The sequence below is a fragment of the Dendropsophus ebraccatus genome, chromosome 4 (assembly GCF_027789765.1).
Source record: "Dendropsophus ebraccatus isolate aDenEbr1 chromosome 4, aDenEbr1.pat, whole genome shotgun sequence".
NCBI classification, from domain to species: Eukaryota; Metazoa; Chordata; class Amphibia; order Anura; family Hylidae; genus Dendropsophus; species Dendropsophus ebraccatus.
In genome coordinates, this window is record NC_091457.1 from 127,546,811 (window position 1) to 127,567,049 (window position 20,239).

General features: G+C 42.7%; 1 protein-coding gene across 2 annotated transcripts; it reads left to right on the forward strand.

Annotated features, from left to right (window-relative positions):
• The first annotated feature begins 1,746 nt into the window (after window positions 1-1,746).
• Window positions 1,747-15,821, forward strand: LOC138789927 (ficolin-2-like). 2 transcript variants are annotated; one of them, XM_069968797.1, is made up of 8 exons: window positions 1,747-1,924; window positions 5,437-5,550; window positions 5,761-5,805; window positions 6,256-6,294; window positions 7,891-8,018; window positions 10,553-10,682; window positions 12,474-12,608; window positions 14,788-15,819. In XM_069968797.1, the coding sequence occupies exons 1-8, from the start codon at window positions 1,843-1,845 to the stop codon at window positions 15,033-15,035; spliced, it is 921 nt and encodes a 306-aa protein (XP_069824898.1). In that variant the 5' UTR covers window positions 1,747-1,842; the 3' UTR covers window positions 15,036-15,819. The 2 variants fall into 2 exon arrangements, with proteins under 2 accessions (XP_069824898.1, XP_069824899.1); XM_069968798.1 differs by lacking the exon at window positions 12,474-12,608 and having other exon boundaries at window positions 14,788-15,821.
• The last annotated feature ends 4,418 nt before the right edge of the window (window positions 15,822-20,239 follow it).

Below are 20,239 nucleotides of genomic sequence, written 5' to 3' on the forward strand. Positions count from 1 at the left end.
GATACAACCAGACCTTGGAGTGTTATTTTGTGACGCCAGTGCCGAGTAGGCACACAGGTGTGATGGCACGCCTGCTTTTATTTGACAAGGCTGGTTGTACCTTTTTCCCCTGTGGTCAGTGTTCTGCCGGGTTGCTATGGGGTCACTTGGGTTAGAGTGTTCACGGATGGCCAGAGTGTTATATTGACCCTCCCGCACTATCGGATCTGGCACCCACATAAAGGGGAAGTGTCCCAAGGTTGCGGTGTGTGCTGTGTCGGTGGATAGTGAGAAATCACAGAGTCTTTTTAATGTGAGGAAGGCTGGTTTACTAGTTGCAAATGTGCAGCAGGACATACAGAATCAACAGTATGAGGTTTCTCTGGATAAAGCACTTGAGAACACACTTGACAATAGTTCTGAATAAATACTTGACAATTCAGCAACATGATCTGTAGTAGAAGTGCAGTGTAAGATATAGTCGTACCGACTGGGTAGTATGCTAAGTGATTCGAAGAAACAGAGTAGCAGAGAGAAGGATGCCGTGAGAGTCTCAACCCATGTAGTACTGTGGTCTGCCAGGATGGTGGAGGATAAGGTAGAATACTTAGAAGAAGAACACCAAGAGATTGAGATGTTGCTTGAAAAAGGTTTTATTGAGAAACTGAAATGTTGTATTGCACATAATGGGTGAATAAATTCACTTGTTTTATTCACTATATCTGGAGTGCCGCCTCATCGCTACGTTGTTAGAAGAAGAACACCTGTGCCCGTGTATTGACCTTGAATTAGTCTTCACACCACCTTATGCCCACTAGACTCGGCTGAACCTTCCTAGAGGGTGACACAGGCCCCAGACCTGGGATGGGCAGAATGCTGAGGATTCCCTGCTGACACCCGCGCTGTGAGATAAAGTTCATAGGCTTACGGCAACTTTGCTCTATCTAGATCAGTTCCTAGCTCTTTGGCTTTTGTGGATACTGTCCTGCTCTGTTTCACTCTTTGACCTCGGCATGGGTTGAGGTTGTCTCTGGCTTGTCCTCTTCTAAGAGGGGTTTAACAGTGCATAGTGCTGTGTAGCGTTACTTGTGAAAAAGGTTGTTTGAGGCGTACTGTCTTGCGCCCTTTCCATACGGGGTTCTAGCTAAGACTGACCTAAGGTACGGGGGCCTGGCAGAGGGCCAGGGCCCAGATAGTACCACTGTGGAGATCTAGCTTTTGGCCTTCCTCCACAATGCCTAACACGAAAGACCTTTGCTCCTCGTCCAGTGGGTGGGTGAAGAATGCAATAGAAGAAGAAAGGAGAGAGTTGATAGGAAAGAAGAAAATAAGACTCCTACAGGTCTACAGATTCAGGTGACACATAGAGAAATAATAACCCTTTACATCCTTCAGCTGTGCAGCTTACAAATACACATATATAATACAGTGACATCTAGTGGCGAACTTTAGTTCTGCTTTCATCACAACAGAAATAAAATAAGTACAGAGTTTTGCGAAGGGTGTATCCAACTGTAACACCCGTGGTAGGACCGTGTGCAGAAAATTAAGCTATTTGGGGTTAAACTCCAATGTGGCAAATATCTGGTCTTGTGAGTGCTGGATTATAGAAATGATGTTGTGTTTAGAACAAATGACTATAAGGAACAGGATTGAGACATACCAGGTACAGTATTTGGTTAGGGATTAAGACTTTGTCCAATCAGATAAGATCAGCAAAGAGTAGTTTATGTTTCAATTGTGCAACATTCCCTGTGCCTGAAGAAAGATTATGAAGACGTCTTACATCTGAAGGGAAGTATACAGATGTTTTCTGTCTAGGTTCCAATAAAAACCCATTTCAGTCGGGCTGCCGATGATCAGATGGTGATTACAGTCACAATGTGGGCTTCTGTGGCTGCGCTCTGCTTGGTAACCGGTATTGTAGCTGAAGAGTCCTGTCCAGGTGAGTAATCTCTGATCACCACATACTAGATAGACCTAAAATATCTATTTCTGAAGCTGTGTTTTAGGGGATAGAAACATGAAAGCACATTATTATAATAATAATTATTATTATTATTATTACTAGTAGTAGTATATCACTCTTCTGCTCTTTAGAACTTCGGAAGGTATACTGGCTTCAACAAAAACTATAGATTCTTTTATAAAAATTTAAAGAAACAGTCCACTTTTTTATCCCTCCCTCCACTGCAGTCTGGAGCATACACAGTACTTACCAATGATGATCGGTGTCCCGCGGTGAATCTTCAGTCCGGTCCTGCGGCGCTGTTCAAATTCTGCATGACCTCTTCGCCGACAGGCCTGCAGCTAAGGCAGGGCCGGACTGGGACTTAAAATCAGACCTGACACTCAAACCTCAGCAGCCCACATGCCATATCCTCCACGATATATTATACATAGCAGTTTAATATACTGTAGCGAATTCTGTTTCAATTGGTCATGTTCCTCACTACTTCCCTAATTATGTGAACCCCACCATCAATGCATAAAAATAAAGATACAACCTAATCTGCTGTGGATTTAATGTTGCAAATGTATGTATTTCAGCAGCATCAAATCTGCAATGGATTAGGTATGTATGTGCCCTATGGACTCTGTTAAGTCCATACCAGGTACAGTGCTGTAGAGAGGTGTGGGGGGAGATACAGTATAAGTGACAAGATCTTTAGTCCAGTGCAAACTTTTATAATCCTCCTTTCCATTACTAGCTGAAGTGTCACAGAGGCGGAGCCGAGCCACAGCTGCACCTCCTGCCTCCGCCCCTTCCTGCTGTGCCATACATGGCGGTGCTGCAGCTGTGGCTGTGACACTTCAGCTGGTAATGAAAAGAATGATTATAAATTAAGTGAATATAGTGCAATTACATCCAGTGACTCACAGAAAGCGTCTTCTCTGCATGAATTCCAAGTGATGTTTTTGCTGAAGTTGTTGGCTTTCTCTTGCTCGGCTATCGTGAAGACTTCTACGGTCATGACTCCTCTCTGCAGAATCTACCAGACAAACATTTTAGGCTCGTTGCTCCAGCATCATCTATATTTATATACAAACTCCCTAAGAGTATTGCGTCACACAGTAACCTTGCTCCCTCTATGCTCCCATAGAAGCTGTTAGGCCCAGTTTGTGCCTCCAAACAGTAGTCCCTCCTTTGTAACATCCCTATAAAGAATCAGCCCCAACTTTGTAAAATCCTCATATTAAATAGTCCCCCCCCCCTTTGTAAGATCCCCATATAGAATAGGCACCCCCTTTGTAACATCACCATATAAAATAGCCCCCCTTTGTAATATGCCCATATAAAATATCCCCCCTTTGTAATATGCCCATATAGAATAGTTTCCCTCTTTGTAATATACCCATATAAAATAGTCCCCACCTTTGCAATATGCCCATATAGATTAGTCCCCCCCTTGTAATATGCCCATATAGATTAGTTCTCCCCTCCCTTGTAATAGGCCCATATAGATTAGTTCTCCCCTCCCTTGTAATATGCCCATATAGATTAGTCCCCCCCCCTTTGTAATATGCCTATATAGAATAGTTCCCCTGGATCATTCCTAATAATGAGGAGGGTGGGGAGGAAGGACAGAGAGGTGGTGCCAGCCTAATGCATATACAAATGTAAGCCCACAGCGCTGCTGGATTAAAAGTTGTTTTTATGACAATAACTGCATCCCCTGCCGAACAGACCCCAGGACACATCTTGGATTAAAAGCAGCTATCCGAAGGTACAAGTGGTTTGGGGGGTCAGATTGTGGGTACGGAGTCGCTTTAAACACGCCTTGGATAAACATATATCTATCCTAAGATAATAAGAAAGAAAATACTAAAAGGGCAGACTAGATGGACCCAGTGGTCTTTTTCTGCTGACAATCTTTTATGTTTCTATGTTTCAAAAACAAGCTGTTAACAATGGGAGGGAAAGAGCGGCATATCAGGAGAAGGAGGCAAGTTTGCTAAATAAATGTATTGGCCCTACACATTCAACTGTATTAGTTAAGATGGGAATACCCCTTTAAGATTGGAAATGTTGATTGTACATCTGCTGTATGTCATACAGTTTATGGGATTTCATGCAGTTGGATTAACAAATCAGAAGAATACATCACAGTCACTTTTTCTAGACTAATTGCTCCTATAGAGTAAATAACTGAATTCCTATTAACTGTGGCTGCTATCCGACTGATATGTCATCCATAAAAGCAGAACTAAAGCGTTGTGCTATGAAAAGATTAATCCAGCAACACAATGTCAGCCCATATAGGTCTTTTTTTATTGTGCAAACACAACCCATGTTAAAGAGAATCAATCAGCCAATTGGGCTGATATGTTTCCCTGGAGAGCTGTATAAAGCTCCTGCAGCAGGCGCGGCTAGTACTGGCCGCGGCTGCTGCAGAAGCTTTATACCGGAGAAAAACGAGTTTAATAACCCGGGTGTGTGACAGGCAAAGACGGGGAGGTAGTTATCTGGGCGGCTCCCCGCCCGTGTCTAGTCACCACTCTCTGCCTGTCAACGTACTCGGCGGGATGATTGACAGGCAGAGAGGCCAGTAACGGACCTCTCTGCCTATCAATCATCCCCTCCAAGCCTGCCGACAGGCAGAGAGTGGTGACTAGACAGCTACACAGTCCCTAGGTGACTAGACAGCTAGACAGCCGCTATAAAAGGGAGGTTAGTTCCTGGTGGGAGGTCTTTTGATGTTTAGTCAGTAGCAATGGAGAAAGAAGCAGACACAGAGAGAGAAGTTCCTGCTGCAGTGAAGCCGAGCTTGGCTTAGGCCAGGACCCTTGTCAGGGACCTCAAAGCCTTAAAGATTTCTCTCTGCAAGTAGCTAAAGTAAGCATGCAGTGCTAGTGCTCTCTTGGGAGGGATTGCCGTCCTCTGAGGATAACCTTGTCCACACCTTGGATACCTTCTTAAAAACACAGGGCACTGACCACTACTAACCCCAGTAAAACAAAAAGTGCCACAGCTGGTGTACCCTACTGCAACACACGGCTCTTCTGGGAGTCTTGGAAAGTCTTCTTCGTCCAATTGTAAAGTCCTGGGACCTCGTACTACCCAAACTTGCCACTCTGTGAACTAGTTAGGGCACAAGGCAGTCAGATATTGAATCTAACTACTCTACTACTCTACACTATCCCAGTAGATTACATTTCTACTCTCTTCTCTACAGCTAGCTTCAACATCCTCTTGCTTGCCCCTGCACTCCAAAGTGTTATTATATTGTATTGCATTGAAACTTCTACAAGTAAACGCAGTTACCCTGGTTAAGTCATTGGACTCTGGCCTATTTTTGTTGCACCTGTTCCAACACCACTCCTGGCCACCGTGACAAGTGCCCAAGTGACCCAACACCCACCTAGCTGCCACAACACTGAGTAGCTACCCAGGCATATGGCAGTAACTGTTCACATTTTATTTCAATTCATTCTCTGTAAATCCTTTGTTTACAGAAGTAAAATATGTGGCAATTGGTGAAGCAGATAAGTTGACGATCCTCCGAGGATGTCCTGGTCTGCCCGGAGCTCCTGGACAAAAAGGTGAAGCTGGTCAAGCAGGGGAGAAAGGTGAATATTGATTTATTGCCTCTTTTGGGGCAGTATAATTTTCACTTTCTTATTTTGGGTTGGGACACCTAGAGCGCAAAGTCATTGTGTGGATAGATGGTGTTTTCGTATAGGATCTAAATGAGACCCTGATTTATTATCCATATTACTGGGCTGGGACTACTAGAATGTGTAATTATAATAGATGAATAATTGCTGTTTTTCTTTCAGGTTCTAAAGGAGACCCCGGGAAAGCCGGACCTACAGGACAGCAAGGTTTTTTTCATCTAGATAAATAGACTGTCTTTAGTAAATGAACCACTGCATGAAGAGTACCTCTAAATTATGGATAGCCACAATATATTTTATATGCACTTGCAGTGTCCTGGTACTCCTAGCTCTGATATCCCAGTTACTAAAAGTATAGGGCGAGGAATCTCTTTCAAACAATTTAGGTTATATCTGGGTATTGGGAATTAGCTTGTCACACTGCCATTGCTGCATACACTAAGGTAATATGGACATACAAATGTTAACATTGCTCCTTATCAGAAATACTTAAACTTGACGTTTATATAGTATATGCAAATTAAAGGGAAAAAAATTAATTTACAGTTACAGCTGGATTCTGACTTCTCCATCAAAGCAAATTGAAAAATCCAGTAAATACAAAGTACATTTATTTCTCATGAGTTTACATTTGTTTTTTGAATTATTTTTTTCTAGGAGAAAAAGGGGAACCTGGATTCTCAGGTCCTGCATATGGTGAGTTTGGAAAGATATTTTGATTGGATGATATAAAGTTATGTTTTATACATTCGTTCTTTTGTAACATGACAGTGCATTGTTTTGTTACTATAAAGGTATTACATTTAAAGGAGAAGTGTGGCCAGAAGGCCTGTCTCAGCTGATGGACTGGCCGCTCAGTCAGTCAGTAACAGGACTGACTGACTGAGCGGCCAGTCCAACAGCCGGGTCATGTCCCGCTTCTCACCAAGCATTCTTGTGTATGCCGACCGTCTAGAGATGAGCGCAACTTAAAGCGTAACTATAATTTCAGTAGCCAAAAAATTAAATTTCTCAAGTAAAAAGCCCATATGTTACCCTTTAAAAAGAGCCCTAAACTGTGTTGATAGTGTGTACGCTTGCTGAGATATCCCCAGTTGTTTGGCTCAGAGGAATAAATGAATTTTTCTTCTGGCTGAGAGAAAGTGGGCGTGGCCTATCCCTCATCTCCCTGGCTGGGTCCCTCCATTCACTGACCAGCAGCTTAGCAGATGGTATCACACATAGCAGGATCAGATAGACCCCAGCATACAGTATGACACAGTAAGATTAGATACAGAGCCCCAGCAGATGGTATCACACACAGTGGGATTAGATACAGTCATCTGCTCTCATTACACTGTAGGATAATGTCAGCCATGGAGGTGGGGGCACCTGCTGCAGACATCTGATAGTGAATGTTCTATGTACTATGGAAGGACTACAGCTGTGTTGTGCTGGGACTTGTAGTCCTCCCCTCAGTGACTCACCCACTCTCCCTCATGCAGTACATTGGAGTGATGGTGGCACTGGATACACTTGTCCCTCCATCCAGCTCTTCCCCTGCGCTGCTCCTCACACACAACACTCTCAGCTCTGCTTAGTCACCTCTGTGAGGGGAGGTGGGGAGAACGTGCTGCTAGGAGGTGAGGGGGGGGAGGAGGTTTTGTTTCTCTCTGTGTCAGGGCTGTTATCTGATGCTGCTGTCAGAGTCCACTAAGTACAGATCTGCAGGAAGGGGGCGTGTCCAGCAGGAATGCAGAAATAAGTCAGAGGCAAAGAGAGCTCTGAGGGGACTTTTGGCTTTATGTATTTAAAAAACTGTTCATTTTAGGTTAATAATGTATATTGCAAAAATTCTTATTATGATCTAAGCTAACTAAAACTGAAAGGTCAAAATATTTTATAGTTACGCTTTAAGCACTCTCAAGTCCGGTCATTTGGCATTTGAACATTGGTGGTTGTTGAAGTTGGATGCAGCCCTAGGGAGTCCTGGCACACATGGGTGCAGCCATAGGTTGAAGGCATCGGTTATATGTTTGTAGTCATCATTCCATCTGCAGAATAAAAATGTAAAGTCAGTGAGATGCCTTCCTAATGAGAGGTGTCTTACTGTGGATCACACCTGCTGAAAACATTTGCACAGTACTATATTTTCTGGCTTACCATATAGATAATGTGTCGGTCCTCTTCCTTGGCCAAACATTCTCTCCTTGTTGGTAAAAATATATTTTTATATTGATTTTCCTTTGGTACATACAAGTTTCCTATAAGGTAACTTGTTAAAAAAAACATGAACAAATTTATTTTTTCCAGCTTCTCGAAATTGCAAGGAACTACGGGACCAAGGGAATTTCCTCAGTGGCTGGTACAAAATATATCCAGATGGAGAGAATCCCCTTACAGTCCTGTGTGACATGGATACAGATGGAGGAGGATGGACTGTAAGTGACCTGCTATCTAAAAGCACTGGCTTTACCCCCAAATGTCCCAGTCTATCCAGGGTTATTCCCATAGTCTGACTGCATGTTCAGATCCCAGGTTGTCTTGATTCATCCGGGAACCTGTACAAGAAATAATTCAATAAACGCACATTTCCTATATCCAACCACTTGAATAAAGAAGCATTCTTGCATAGGAATTCAATAGTAAATTCTCAGTTAGGCATGTAATTGTAAGAAGACTGGTGGATCCTTACTACAAAGTACAGTATGGGTTATGTCTTGTTGCATTTTTTAGGTTGGGGCCTATTGATCACCCAAGTTTCCAGTTATATTACCTCATTGGGCCTGAGTTTGTCTTAAATAGTTGGTTATCAAGGAAAATGGTGTCGCTTTTAATTGTAGTTGCCATCCAGTATATGGCTATGTGCACACAATGTAAGAGACTGGGTGACAGTACCAGCTGGATGTTCTTTTCGGCCGCAGGGTTATAATGAGGGCGCATCCGAACTCCCCACAGCACACCATGGAGCAAGCGGCCGCAGCCTCTCGCTCCACATTGTGCACTGACATGATTTTCCACGTCCGCTATTCACTGAATAGCGGCCGCAGAAAACTGACATGTCAGTTTGCTGCGCCGCTAGGGATCCTGGCCGGAGTGTATACCATGTGTATATGCTCCGGCCGGGATCCCATAGACGGAGAGGTAACATATATTTTCGTATATATACATTGTGTGAACATAGCCTATATGTGCATGCTCTTAAATTATGATGTTATAAATAGAGATGAGCAAACTTTTCAAAAGCTTGGTTTTGGCAGGTTTGGTGAATTTTGGCATAAAATTTGGGTTGTATTGATTTCTAAGGGAGAAGTTTAGGTGTTTCTTCTTGCGCTTTTGTGGCATAACCCCCTTCCCAGGACTGCGTCCAGTTTTGCCAGGCACCTGGAGTGAAACAGAGCAGATTGGAGCAGAGACCAAAGACAGGCCCATTGCGCTATATTTTTGAATATTCACCTGTGCTGCTGTTATATTGCATAAGAGGTATATGTGTTGAATTTTTGAAAGAAATCTGCACTTATTGACCCATTTTTGGCTTGTGGCCATTTAAAAAAAAAACAAAAAAAACTTTTACCCCTTGTACCTGATGTTCCAGTAAAGTCCATGAACGATATTACCTTGTCTCCCTGACAATTTCTGCTGCACTTCACCAACACCAAGGGTGTCCCTGTAATCACCTCAGGAAACAGTATTAGGGAGTTGGCTCTTGGGGAAAAGAATAAAATCCATCAATATCACCAACACCTAGGTGCAGACTACCTTCAACCTCTGAGGCTGATCTCAGGAGAGAGTTATAGGAACCAGCCTGCAACACTTTATTATTGCTCCAATTCACCCAAGAGAGCGGTGGACAGCGTTTACTGACACCTAAATTGACAAGATAGGAGCCATTTTGCAGCTACACAACTTACACTACTACCCTCACACTATCCTCTATATTTCCCTGATACCTAATCAACCTGCCATAACCCTCACTAACACTGCCTCTACCTATCCATCTCTCTAGCAAATGTAAATGTATGTGTTGTAATGTACAATGTGCGGCTGCCAGTTTGCGTGAACTTTAGTGTGATCCTTTGAAAAAAAAAACAATTATTTTTTGTTCGGTTCACTCATCTATAGTTATGAGCCTTATTGCAATTTTTAGAGGGCCCAGAGCTGATATATAAGCATTGTACTGGTGTATCAGATGCTTAGTAACACTTTGCTTGTTGTAAAGTTAAAAGTTTAAAACATTTTTATCAAAGTAAAGTTATGATTAATGTTACGTCAGGTTGATGGACCAACAGCTTCTATTTCTGCCTACTTGCTGGTTTTGCGCTAGGCCACAAGTGACAACTGGGCGACAGTCCCTACACTGCTTAGAGCTGGGGGCTGTCAGGAGGAGAGAGTAGTCAAACAGTTAGGGCCAAACACATTACAGGAACATCAGGCCACAAATCAGAATGCAATAGGAAATACAGACGACAAGCCAAGGGTCAATAACAAGATAGCAGCAAGCACAGAATAAGAAAACGGAGGGAATGCCGTAAGTCAAGCTGAGATCAGGAACGCGGTCCTTGCACTGCAGCTACTAAAAGCACCATGATGGAAAGGACAAGTGCAGGTATACATTGAAGAGGTTGTAGCAATGAAATGGAGTCGTGCAGGTTAACATTTAAGAGGCTGTGGAACTCGCACAGCGCCAAAGCCCCTTCAATCCACTTGGAGCTCGGTGTGCTGGGAGCCAGACCCCCGCCGAGGATAGTTCATTAATTTTAAATGCCCAGATAACCCGTTTACAACTAGTTAGGCAATGTTACCCGTCCTTAAAAAACACCATGAATGTTTAGCATGATTGTTTTGTAGATAAAGTCTTGCCACTATTCCCCAAATGAAGAGGCATTCCACTGGATGTTGATAACTGTTCTTATCTGTTTCATTTATATTCACTGTTCATTAAATTCAGGGTTTTCCCTCTTCCTGAAATGTTCAGGTTTTCCAGAGACGGTATGACGGCAGTGTAAATTTTTTTAGAGAGTGGAATGACTACAAGCAAGGTTTTGGTAACCAGCTTAGTGAGTTCTGGCTGGGAAATGATAATATTCATCGTCTCACATCTTCAGGTAACTCTTACTTCACCTCCTTTGGATGCCCGTAAGGATGCATTCACACTGGGTTGTGCTGTGTTTTTTTTTTAAATATATCCGAGAAACTGCATGCTAATTTACTCTGAGGCTGGAAACACACACAGCAGTTTTTTTTTTAACTGGCACTGCAGTTTTTGTGCCAAAACTAGGAGTGGATTCATATGGGATGGAAAATAATATAGGAGGATTTGTACTTCTCTTTTCTATTGGATCCTTGTCTGGTTTTGGCACAAAAACTGCAGTGGCAATTTAAAAAAAAAACAACAACAACTTGCTGCCCGTGTTTTCAGCCTAAAGGTCTCCATCCTGTGTATGTGGAAAACAGAAGGAGGACAGAATACAATCCTAGTGGCTGGAGAAGATGGATGCAGCCTATGCATTTATCTTCTCCAACCATCAGCATTCAAATGGCGAAATTTTATGTTTGTGTGAACCTGAACTTATTGTATTTAAAAATGTGTATATATGTTTTTTTTTGCGTGTATGTGAGTGTGTGTGTGTGGGGGGGGGGCAGCCATTTACCCTCTCTGCGACATTGAGAGAAGGGAGCTACTGCACATCACACATATGGCTGATACCCGTGTGATTCAGGGGACCTGCACGTGGTGCACGGGGCAGTAAGGTTGATCAAATTATATACCAACAACCTGGTGTTGCTTTTTAAAATTAGCCGAGCAGCATTAGTATCAGCCATAGGTGTGATGTGCAGTAGCTCCCTTCTCTCCATGTCGCATTTTATGTTTTTCTCCCTTTTCTGAGCAGTTGGCACTCCCCTTCATAAGACCCATGTGACCCAAATTAGCAGGATATACCTGTGCTCACATGTCAGTACCTCCATGTTTTTCCCATTCTGTCTGCAGCAGTGGTGGTGAGTGTAATACCATATTCATAATTGTGTTGTTTGGGGCAGCCTTCTCCGCCGGTGGTGCCCGCTGGGAATTGGTGGGGCATTTTGGGTTTGCTCCTGTTACATTGGGGTTGCAGGGCCATTCCATGGCTTCCCTTCCCTGCATGTGCACACTTTGCGGGGTTGGCAGTCACTGACCGACACAGTGTGGAGTTAGCGTAGGGACCCGTGTGAACCAGGAGACCTGCACGTGGTACACGGGGCAATATGGTTTGATCAAATTATATACCGACATGCTGGTGTTGTTTTTTTAAAATTCTCTCCATGTCGCATTTACCCTCTCTGCCTAGGGCACCAAAACTCCTTGTCCCGCCCCTTGCTCAGATATAAACGGGACTAGACTTATTACTTTTGTGTCTAATCCATAATCTAAAAGTGAATGCTGCAGTATACCATATAGCAGAATGGGTTTGCCATTGACATTTAAAAAAAATATCACTTTCTTTTTTTTACATACATAAGCTTGATTGGCTAAGTTTTGTATACAGCTAAATTAGTTGTACTGTAATGAAAACAGTGAAACAAAGACAAAAACACAATGTAAACCCACTTTATACTTCTTTCTCAATGCTTAAAGGGGTTATCCAGCATTAGAAAAACACGGCCACTTTCTTCCAGAGGCAGAACCACTCTTGTCTCCAGTTCAGGTGTTGTTTGCAATTACGCTCCATTTACTTCTATGGAACTGAATTTCAAAACCCCACCCAAACTGGAGACAAGAGGGTGATGTTTCTGAAATAAAGAGGCCATGTGTTTCTAACCCTGATTAACCCCTTAAATGATAAAATAACCTAGCAAACAATGTATAAACTGTAGGATGTCTTCATTTATACACTGATACACTGACTTTAACTGTTTAGGAACCCAGACACTTCGAGTTGATCTGACAGATTTTGAACATAATCACAGTTTTGCCACTTATGCTTCATTTGCCCTATCAGGAGAAGGAGACAATTATAAGCTGCATGTTGGCGCTTTCACTGAAGGAACTGCAGGTAATTTCAAGTGGTGGTTACTCAGGGGTGCAACTACTATCGTAGCAGCCACAGCGGCTGCTATGAGGCCTGCCGCATAAGCGTGATCTCACAATCTCGGCCTGGCTCGCTCATGATATATATATATATATATATATATATATATATATATATATATATATACACGTATTTAATTTATTTTTTTTATTTATTATTATGTTAACTTTTACACATTTTTGCACACTTAATTCAATGCCATCAATGGATAACTTAGAACTATAAGTCCAGGCATAACTATGAAAATTGTACAAAACAAAGCTAAAGCTCAACTCATGAAGAGTCATCCTTCAACACTTAGGAGAGTTGTAGAGTAAAGATTTAAAAGGCGGAGGACAGGAGGGAAATATTTTTCTCCAGATCTTCTTGTGAGAGAGAGGAAGGGAGAGGCAAGACAGGAAGTTATATCTATTCCTGAAACCCACCCCCTCACCACCCTCATAGCAATACACTAGGCATGTATTTCTAAGTCATGTCCCTCTTTGCATAGGGCTCCAGGGGAGTCTGGACCACCCTCACCCATTGCGGAGGGAAATGAAACCGCAAAACTATTGAGCTGTCCATGTAATTTGTGGAGATGGATTAACCACGTGCAATGGCACCAACATCTAAGAAAGTGACAACTAGAGGTGAGCGAATTAAGCCTGCCGAACCCAGGTTTGTTTCGAACTTTGCAAAAATTTGGTTCGCTAACGAACTGAACATTTTGCAATGTTTGGAACAAGTTTGGCAAGATGGCTGGCGCACATTTAAAAAAAAAAAAAAAAAACATGGATTTTCCCACCGGTCCACACTCCTCCAGTGTCCTCCATCCATCTTTAGCCCATTCAGACAATGACTGACTGAGACGGGATAGCAATTGGCTGAGCGGGCTCAACCAATAACTGGCTGACTAAAATGGACAGCACCCGCGGCCAGTGATTGGCTGAGCGGACTGTCACAGATAAAGAGACCTAAGAATACCGACTTCGGGGGAGCGCGGAAAGGTAAGTAAAATGAACCACAGTAAAACACTTAATCACCTGCAACCAATTTGCTGTTTTAGTGTAGTTGGTTAAAATTCGGTTTGGTGCGAACCCGAACTTTACATTTAAGTTCGGTGAACCTGCCAAACCGAACTTCTGAAAAGTTTGGTCATCTCTGGTGACAACCCATTTTCAACATCTGGTAAAAAAAAACAAAAAAAAGACCTTTTTTTTGTCACGGCCGCGGCGGCGTCCCGTGTTCTGGGCCACCGCCGCGACCTCCTCCTGCCCCATGCAGCCGCCGGCGTCCCTGTGCAGGGACCCGGCGCTGCTGCTAGTTCGGCCCCTGGGGGCGCCTCACCTCTCCTCCGCTCCTGTCTCCGTCTGTGCCGGCCGGCGCGCGCGTCCCCGCCTCCTAGGGCGCGCGCGCGCGCCCGCTGTCTCAGATTTAAAGGGCTAGTCCGCCCTTAATTGGCTAGTTGCACCAATCACTCCCTATAAGTTCCAGCCCTGCCCCACTACAGGTGTTGGAGCCTCTACATGCTTCCCATAGCGTTTGGCCCAGCCCCCTGTTGTTCCTGATTCCTGTCCGCTACCTGCTCCCTAGTCCTTGTTCCTGATTCCCGTCCGCTACCCGGTCCCTAGTCCTCGTTCCTGGTTCCTGCTCCTCTGTTACACTTTAGTTCCTGTGTTCAGCCTGTCACCTGCGGTCACGCCTATAGACCTCTGCCAGTACCATCTCCTGCCTACTGCTCCTGCCACGCCTTGCCTGCTGTCACCAGCAACCAAGCCAGGGGTAGCGGCCTGGGGGTCGCCTGCCGCAGCAAGTCCATCCCGCCTTGCGGCGGGCTCTGGTGAATACCAGCGGCCCCTTAGACTCCGCTCCCTGGTGAGGTTAGTGCCATCGCTAGTGACGGTCCAGTGGATCCACTACTCCAGGCGTAACATTTTTATTGCAAAAAGCACCCAATGGTAAATACAAGTAAATACACGCCAAGGGTAAAGTCAAAGTGCAGCCTCTCTGAGGACCACATCTGCATCAGCTATTACTGCAGTCTGTATTCCTGTGTATGTCTGCCTTTCAAAACCATGCCATTCATAGTAAAACCATATGTCTGTGTTTTGCTGTTGTCTTATTGTTAGCAGGAAATTAATAAATTAACATTTTTTGCCCATAGGCGACGGTCTCGCTTATCACAATGACCGCCCCTTCACAACCAAGGACAGAGACAATGATGTTTATTCAGAAAATTGTGCAGTAAACTTCAAAGGTGCTTGGTGGTATGGATCCTGCCATAATGCCAATCTGAACGGCCAGTATCTGAGAGGAGCACAGACCAGCTATGCCGATGGAGTCAACTGGAAATTTGGAAAAGGACAGTATTATTCCTATAAAATAACAGAAATGAAGTTCAGGCCAGTGTAGTATGTATGGTGTTTTATGGTAGCATTGGGCTATGAATTGTACTACCGAATAGATGCATATTACCAAGGACCATTTCAATTGTGGATGTGTTTAAAATATAAAAGGTTTTTGTCTTTATGCTGTCCCTTACAATTCACAGAATAATCTTTTATATGGCACATTTTTATACGTAACCTCGTGTGTAATGTGAAGCTAATGTATAACCTCATACAGTAAATGCTTTCAGCTATATTGCCATGTGTTGTCTATGACCACCAAATAATACATTTAATAAGAATTATTATTATTATTATTATTATTATTATTAATAATAATAATATAGCCCCAACATATTCCATAGCACTCTACAATTCTGGGGGTACATACAATAGCCCAGCAAATGACTTAGATCTTTTATACAGAAACCTGCCCATCGTGGCCCACGAGCAGCTATGGCACTGAGCATTTTATTTATAGGGGCTGACCATTGTTGTTATTTATAGATGATGATCCTGATCTAAATTGCTAAAAAGAAGTGTGTTTATAATTTCATATATTTGAATGATTTATTTATTTATTTTATACCCAAAACACAGAGCTAGAGTAATAAATATATACAAAATAGTGAGCTATTAATATTTCTCTCATTAAGGTATCTGCACTTATGTTATTTGGACACTAGATGGCGTTTAAGAAAATAATCAGGAATTTTAAAAATGTAGTTGTGTCAGATGACGGTGTATTATTGGATGTAATGCGTAGAGATGAGCAAACTTGTCGAAAGTTCAGTACGGCAGGTTCACATAACTTTAATGTAAAGTTCTAGTTAGTACAAAAGTAAAAAAATATATATATATATTTTTATTTAGAAAATTATAGCTATCAAGAGTTCAGCCCCTCCCTTGCAATTTAAACTATAAAAAGCAATTAATAAGAAATAAACATTATTGGGTTTAAAAAATAAATAAATAATAATTTGTATTGATATTTGTATTAATGGTATAAATTAGAGATGAGCAAATCGGCCATCTAAACAAAGCAAATCGCTTTGTTTTATCAGCAAGTGGCTTGTCAGCCACCAGCCTTACAACTCTTTTCCGCTCCCTCCTACTCCTGCTTTGGGAAAATCTGGATCAAATCCTGAGAAACAGTATATTCTAATGCATAGGTATCAAACTGTGGCCCTCCAGTTGTTGCAAAACTACAATTTCCATCACGCCTGAGCAGCTAAAGCTTTCGATATGGCTGTCTGATACCTAAGAATTCTAATGCATAAGAATATACAGTACATGGGGTGGAGGCTCTGTATCAGTAGCGTTGTGTTGGTGTATTGCTGCCAGAGGAGACTCACCAGTGGAAGGGCTGTCCTATCTGCTCTTTTTCTGTGCTCCATGCTCATCCTGGGGCTGCTCATGTCTTACTTATTAATTTTATACCCAGAACATGGAGCTAGAGTAAGGAATATATAAATATTTCTCTAATTAGGGTATCTGCATTTATGATATTTGGACACTAGATGGCGAACGGGTCAAGAAAATAATCAGGGACTTTGAAATGTAATTGTGTCAGAAGAACGTGTATTATTGGATGTAATGTGATAAGCGAACTTTTTAAAAGGTTCGCCAAACTTTAATGTAAAGTTTGACTTAGTGCCAAACTTTACAAAACTTTACCAAACTTTAACAAACCGCGCTAAAACAGCTAAACGCTTGCAAGTGTTTAGCTGTTTTACTGCGGATTGTAAAAGCCACCCATTTTTCTTACCTTTCCTCGCTCTCCTGAAGTCCGTCTTCTCCAGTTTTTTTCTCGGTGACAGTCCGCTCAGCCAATCACTGGCCGCGAATGCTGTCCGTCCCAGTCAGCCAGTGACTGGCTTGAAGGGGTTGTCCAGCGAAAACCTTTTTCTTTCAAATCAACTGATAACTGAAAGTTATATAGATTTGTAATTTATTTCTATTAAAAAATCTCAAGTCTTCCCACACTTATCAGCTGCTGTATGTCATGCAGGAAGTGTTGTTTTTGTCTGACACATTGCTCTCTGCTGACATCTCTGGCTGAGACAGGAACTCTGTCTCGGTTTTCTATGAATCCCCATAGAAAACCTCTCCTGCTCTGGACAGTTCCTGTCTCGGCCAGAGATGTCAGCAGAGAACACTGTGTCAGACTGAAAATAAAACATTATTTAATGCATGACATATAGGAGCTAATAAGTATGGGAAGACTTGAGATTTCTTAATAGAAGTAAATTACAAATCTATATAACTTTCTGACACCAGTTGATTTGAAAGAAAAAGATTTTTGCTGGACAACCCCTTTAACGGGCTGTCACTTCTGTCTCTAGAGTGACAGCCAGTTCAGCCAATCACTGGCTGACTTGGAGGGGACACCACTGCAGCCAGTGATTGGCTGAAAGGGCAGTCACTCTAAAGAAAAGAGTGACAGGCTGCTTGGGTAATCACTAGCTGCGGCGCTGTCCCGTCTCAATCAGTGAATGACTGAACAGGCTGAAGGCTCAGAAAACCGGATGAGAACGCCAGGTGAGCATTTGGCAATTTTACGCCAAAAAATACAACTTTTTAGTTTGATAACTTTCCCCTATGTTCCATTCATCTGAATGGGACTTGCAGAACTCCAAAGGCTTGCAATGCAAGATTAGGCCCTGTTCAGATCACATTAACCTTTTAATGATTTCATAACATATTTGTACATCGTGTTGGCATTAAGGAAGAGGGCTCAGCAGCTGGCAGTGCCTGGCTCTTTTTTAACACCCTAGATGCCATATTCGCTAGCACTAGCAGAAAGAGGCACGGTGTAACAGGAGAACAGCAAAATGACAGTACACTGCAAGACATTAGTATTTTACTAGGATAAAGCAATAAAATGTTCCCCCTGGGGGACTGACAATTAAATTAAAAAAAATAAAAATTTTTAATTAAATAAAAAAAAAAAAAAGATCTAATATTTTTCAAATAAAACATTTCACTAAAATATATATATAACTGGTAGAAGTGTCTCAATAATATTAAATCATATTAAAATATAATAAATTATGTACCACAGTAAATGCTGGAAACAAAGAAAAAATTTTCAGTCACTTCGCAGTCTATCATAACTGATCATAGCAAATCCACAATGAAACAGGTTGTAATCCAGTGTAGAAATAGTGGGAGGACCTGACACAGATACAGAGGTTTATCTTTAAAGGGATACTGCGGAGACTTTAATTTTTTGCTAATAGATTGCTTCAATAAAGTTATATTACTTTGTAAAAATAACTTTATTTTTAAAGAATGTTTAGTTTTTAATTAAAGTACACAGGGGTAAGAGGCTTCCCTATACAATCCTAGTGTGCAGCAGCCTCTGCACAGTGAGCAGTGATTGCTATTACCACTTACTGTGCTAGAAGCAGAGCCAGCGGTGACAGCAATGGCCGCTCTTTCTGTAGAGGCTGCCGGACACCGGGATCATGCCGGGCAGCCTCTTCCCCCTGTGTACTGTATACGGCATCCTGCGCTGTTTAGCACTGTGTAGCATTGCTGGAACATGGCAGGAGATTGGGAGCTGCATGGCTCAGAGCCCTGAAGTTCTCGACACAAACAGTGGTGGCAGGTGGCAGCAGAGAGGCCGTGTCGCCCCCTATTGTACATATAGAGTATATATAGAATTTTTGAAAAAAAACTACTTTTACAAAGTAATATAACGTTATTAAAGCTAGCTATTAAAAATATATATATATTTTTGAAGTACCCCTTTAAGTTTCTAAGCCCCAATGCAAAATCTGCAGTATGGCCTCAACTATCATGTAGTTTTTGTAATACTTTTGTCCTTTTATGTAGCATCTGGACCCCAACAGGAACCAGCGCCTGGATGCATCTGTGACCCCTCCACCCACTATACAGTAGCTATGCCCCTGCAAGAGACTGGCAGCCTATGAATAGCTATCAATCTTACAGAATAAGGCCATGTTCACAGACAGTGAGAACATCGGCCATTATATGACACGGCCACTGTTTGCCGTGTCAAACAACGGCCGATGTCTCAGATGTTCACCTAGCCGATACTGCAGTATTGGCCAGGTGAACATCACTTCATTTTAATTGAAATGCAGGCACATTAGGGTGTGCCCGCTCTCCAATTAGCCATAGAGCACAATGTAAAGTACAGCCAGGAACCGTACTTTACATTGTATGCATAGGCTTGCTTGTTCAATGAATAGCGGCCACACAGAATGGACCTGACAATTATTTAGTGCGGCCGCAGAGAACCTGAAAGGCCGCAGTATACTTGTGGTTCCATTGGTTGCAATGTAATCGGCCGCTGTCATTAAACAACGAACGTTATTGCAACCTCCAACAACGCCCATAGTTAATGATAAAATACGTAGTGTGAACGTGGCCTTAAGCTGATGAGCTACTTCTATCATTCTTTAAGCTTTTACTGTGGACACACAATGAAAATATTAGCATTCGCACGTCTCTGCTACAAAACGTTTCCTGAATCTCTTACAAAACTGCTTGGCATTCTGTGACATGTTGGGCTGTCAGGAGCAATTACTCTAATCTTGTCCAGCCTTTCTGAATCAAGAGCCCGGCTTAACAGCGGGGTCTGTATGAAAGGTGCTATTGTGCCTGGCATGAACACTCCACCAAGGAAAAGATTGTTCCCTCTTCTGCCAAGGACAAGTGAAAATGTTCATCTCCTTTAAGATGCTGCTGATTTCTCCTCCTCGCCGGGTAAAATAAACTAGTGCTGTCAGGGTGCCAGTGGCTGTGTGTTTCATGCAGTCTGTGCCTTTCCGGAGTCTGGGTGGACAATACACACTCTGCAAAGTGCCAACTCCCAGAAAGTCAAGGACCTAATTGTGAGGAGCTGCAGCGTTTTCCGTGGGGGGAGATTGGATTTCCAGCTCCTCGTAGCATGGGAGCGGCTCATGGAAAGAAGGTATGGGGATTGTTTGCATTCCCATCTTAATAAAGGCTTGCACTGCACCAGGAATACCTGCAGAGATCATACATCCCTGTAAGAGCAGGTTCTTTAAATGAATGACTGAAATGGAGGAATCCAAATAGTGGGGGGTGACACGGGATGATGCTAATATTTTATCCCATTGAAATGTTCCATTCGACAATCCTCTAGGCAATGTATAAGTGATACCACCAAGGTCTGAAGCTGTGCCAACTAGTGATGTCAGTATAGAAATATTGATACACTGCTGGATAGGCTAC

Bases quoted from the DNA above. Each gene is read 5' to 3' on its own strand.
- LOC138789927 (XM_069968797.1), top strand. From the start codon at position 1,843: ATGGTGATTACAGTCACAATGTGGGCTTCTGTGGCTGCGCTCTGCTTG. The intron at 6,295-7,890 runs GTGAGTTTGGAA...TATTTTTTCCAG, and splicing joins ATTCTCAGGTCCTGCATATG to CTTCTCGAAATTGCAAGGAA. The intron at 8,019-10,552 runs GTAAGTGACCTG...TGAAATGTTCAG, and splicing joins CAGATGGAGGAGGATGGACT to GTTTTCCAGAGACGGTATGA.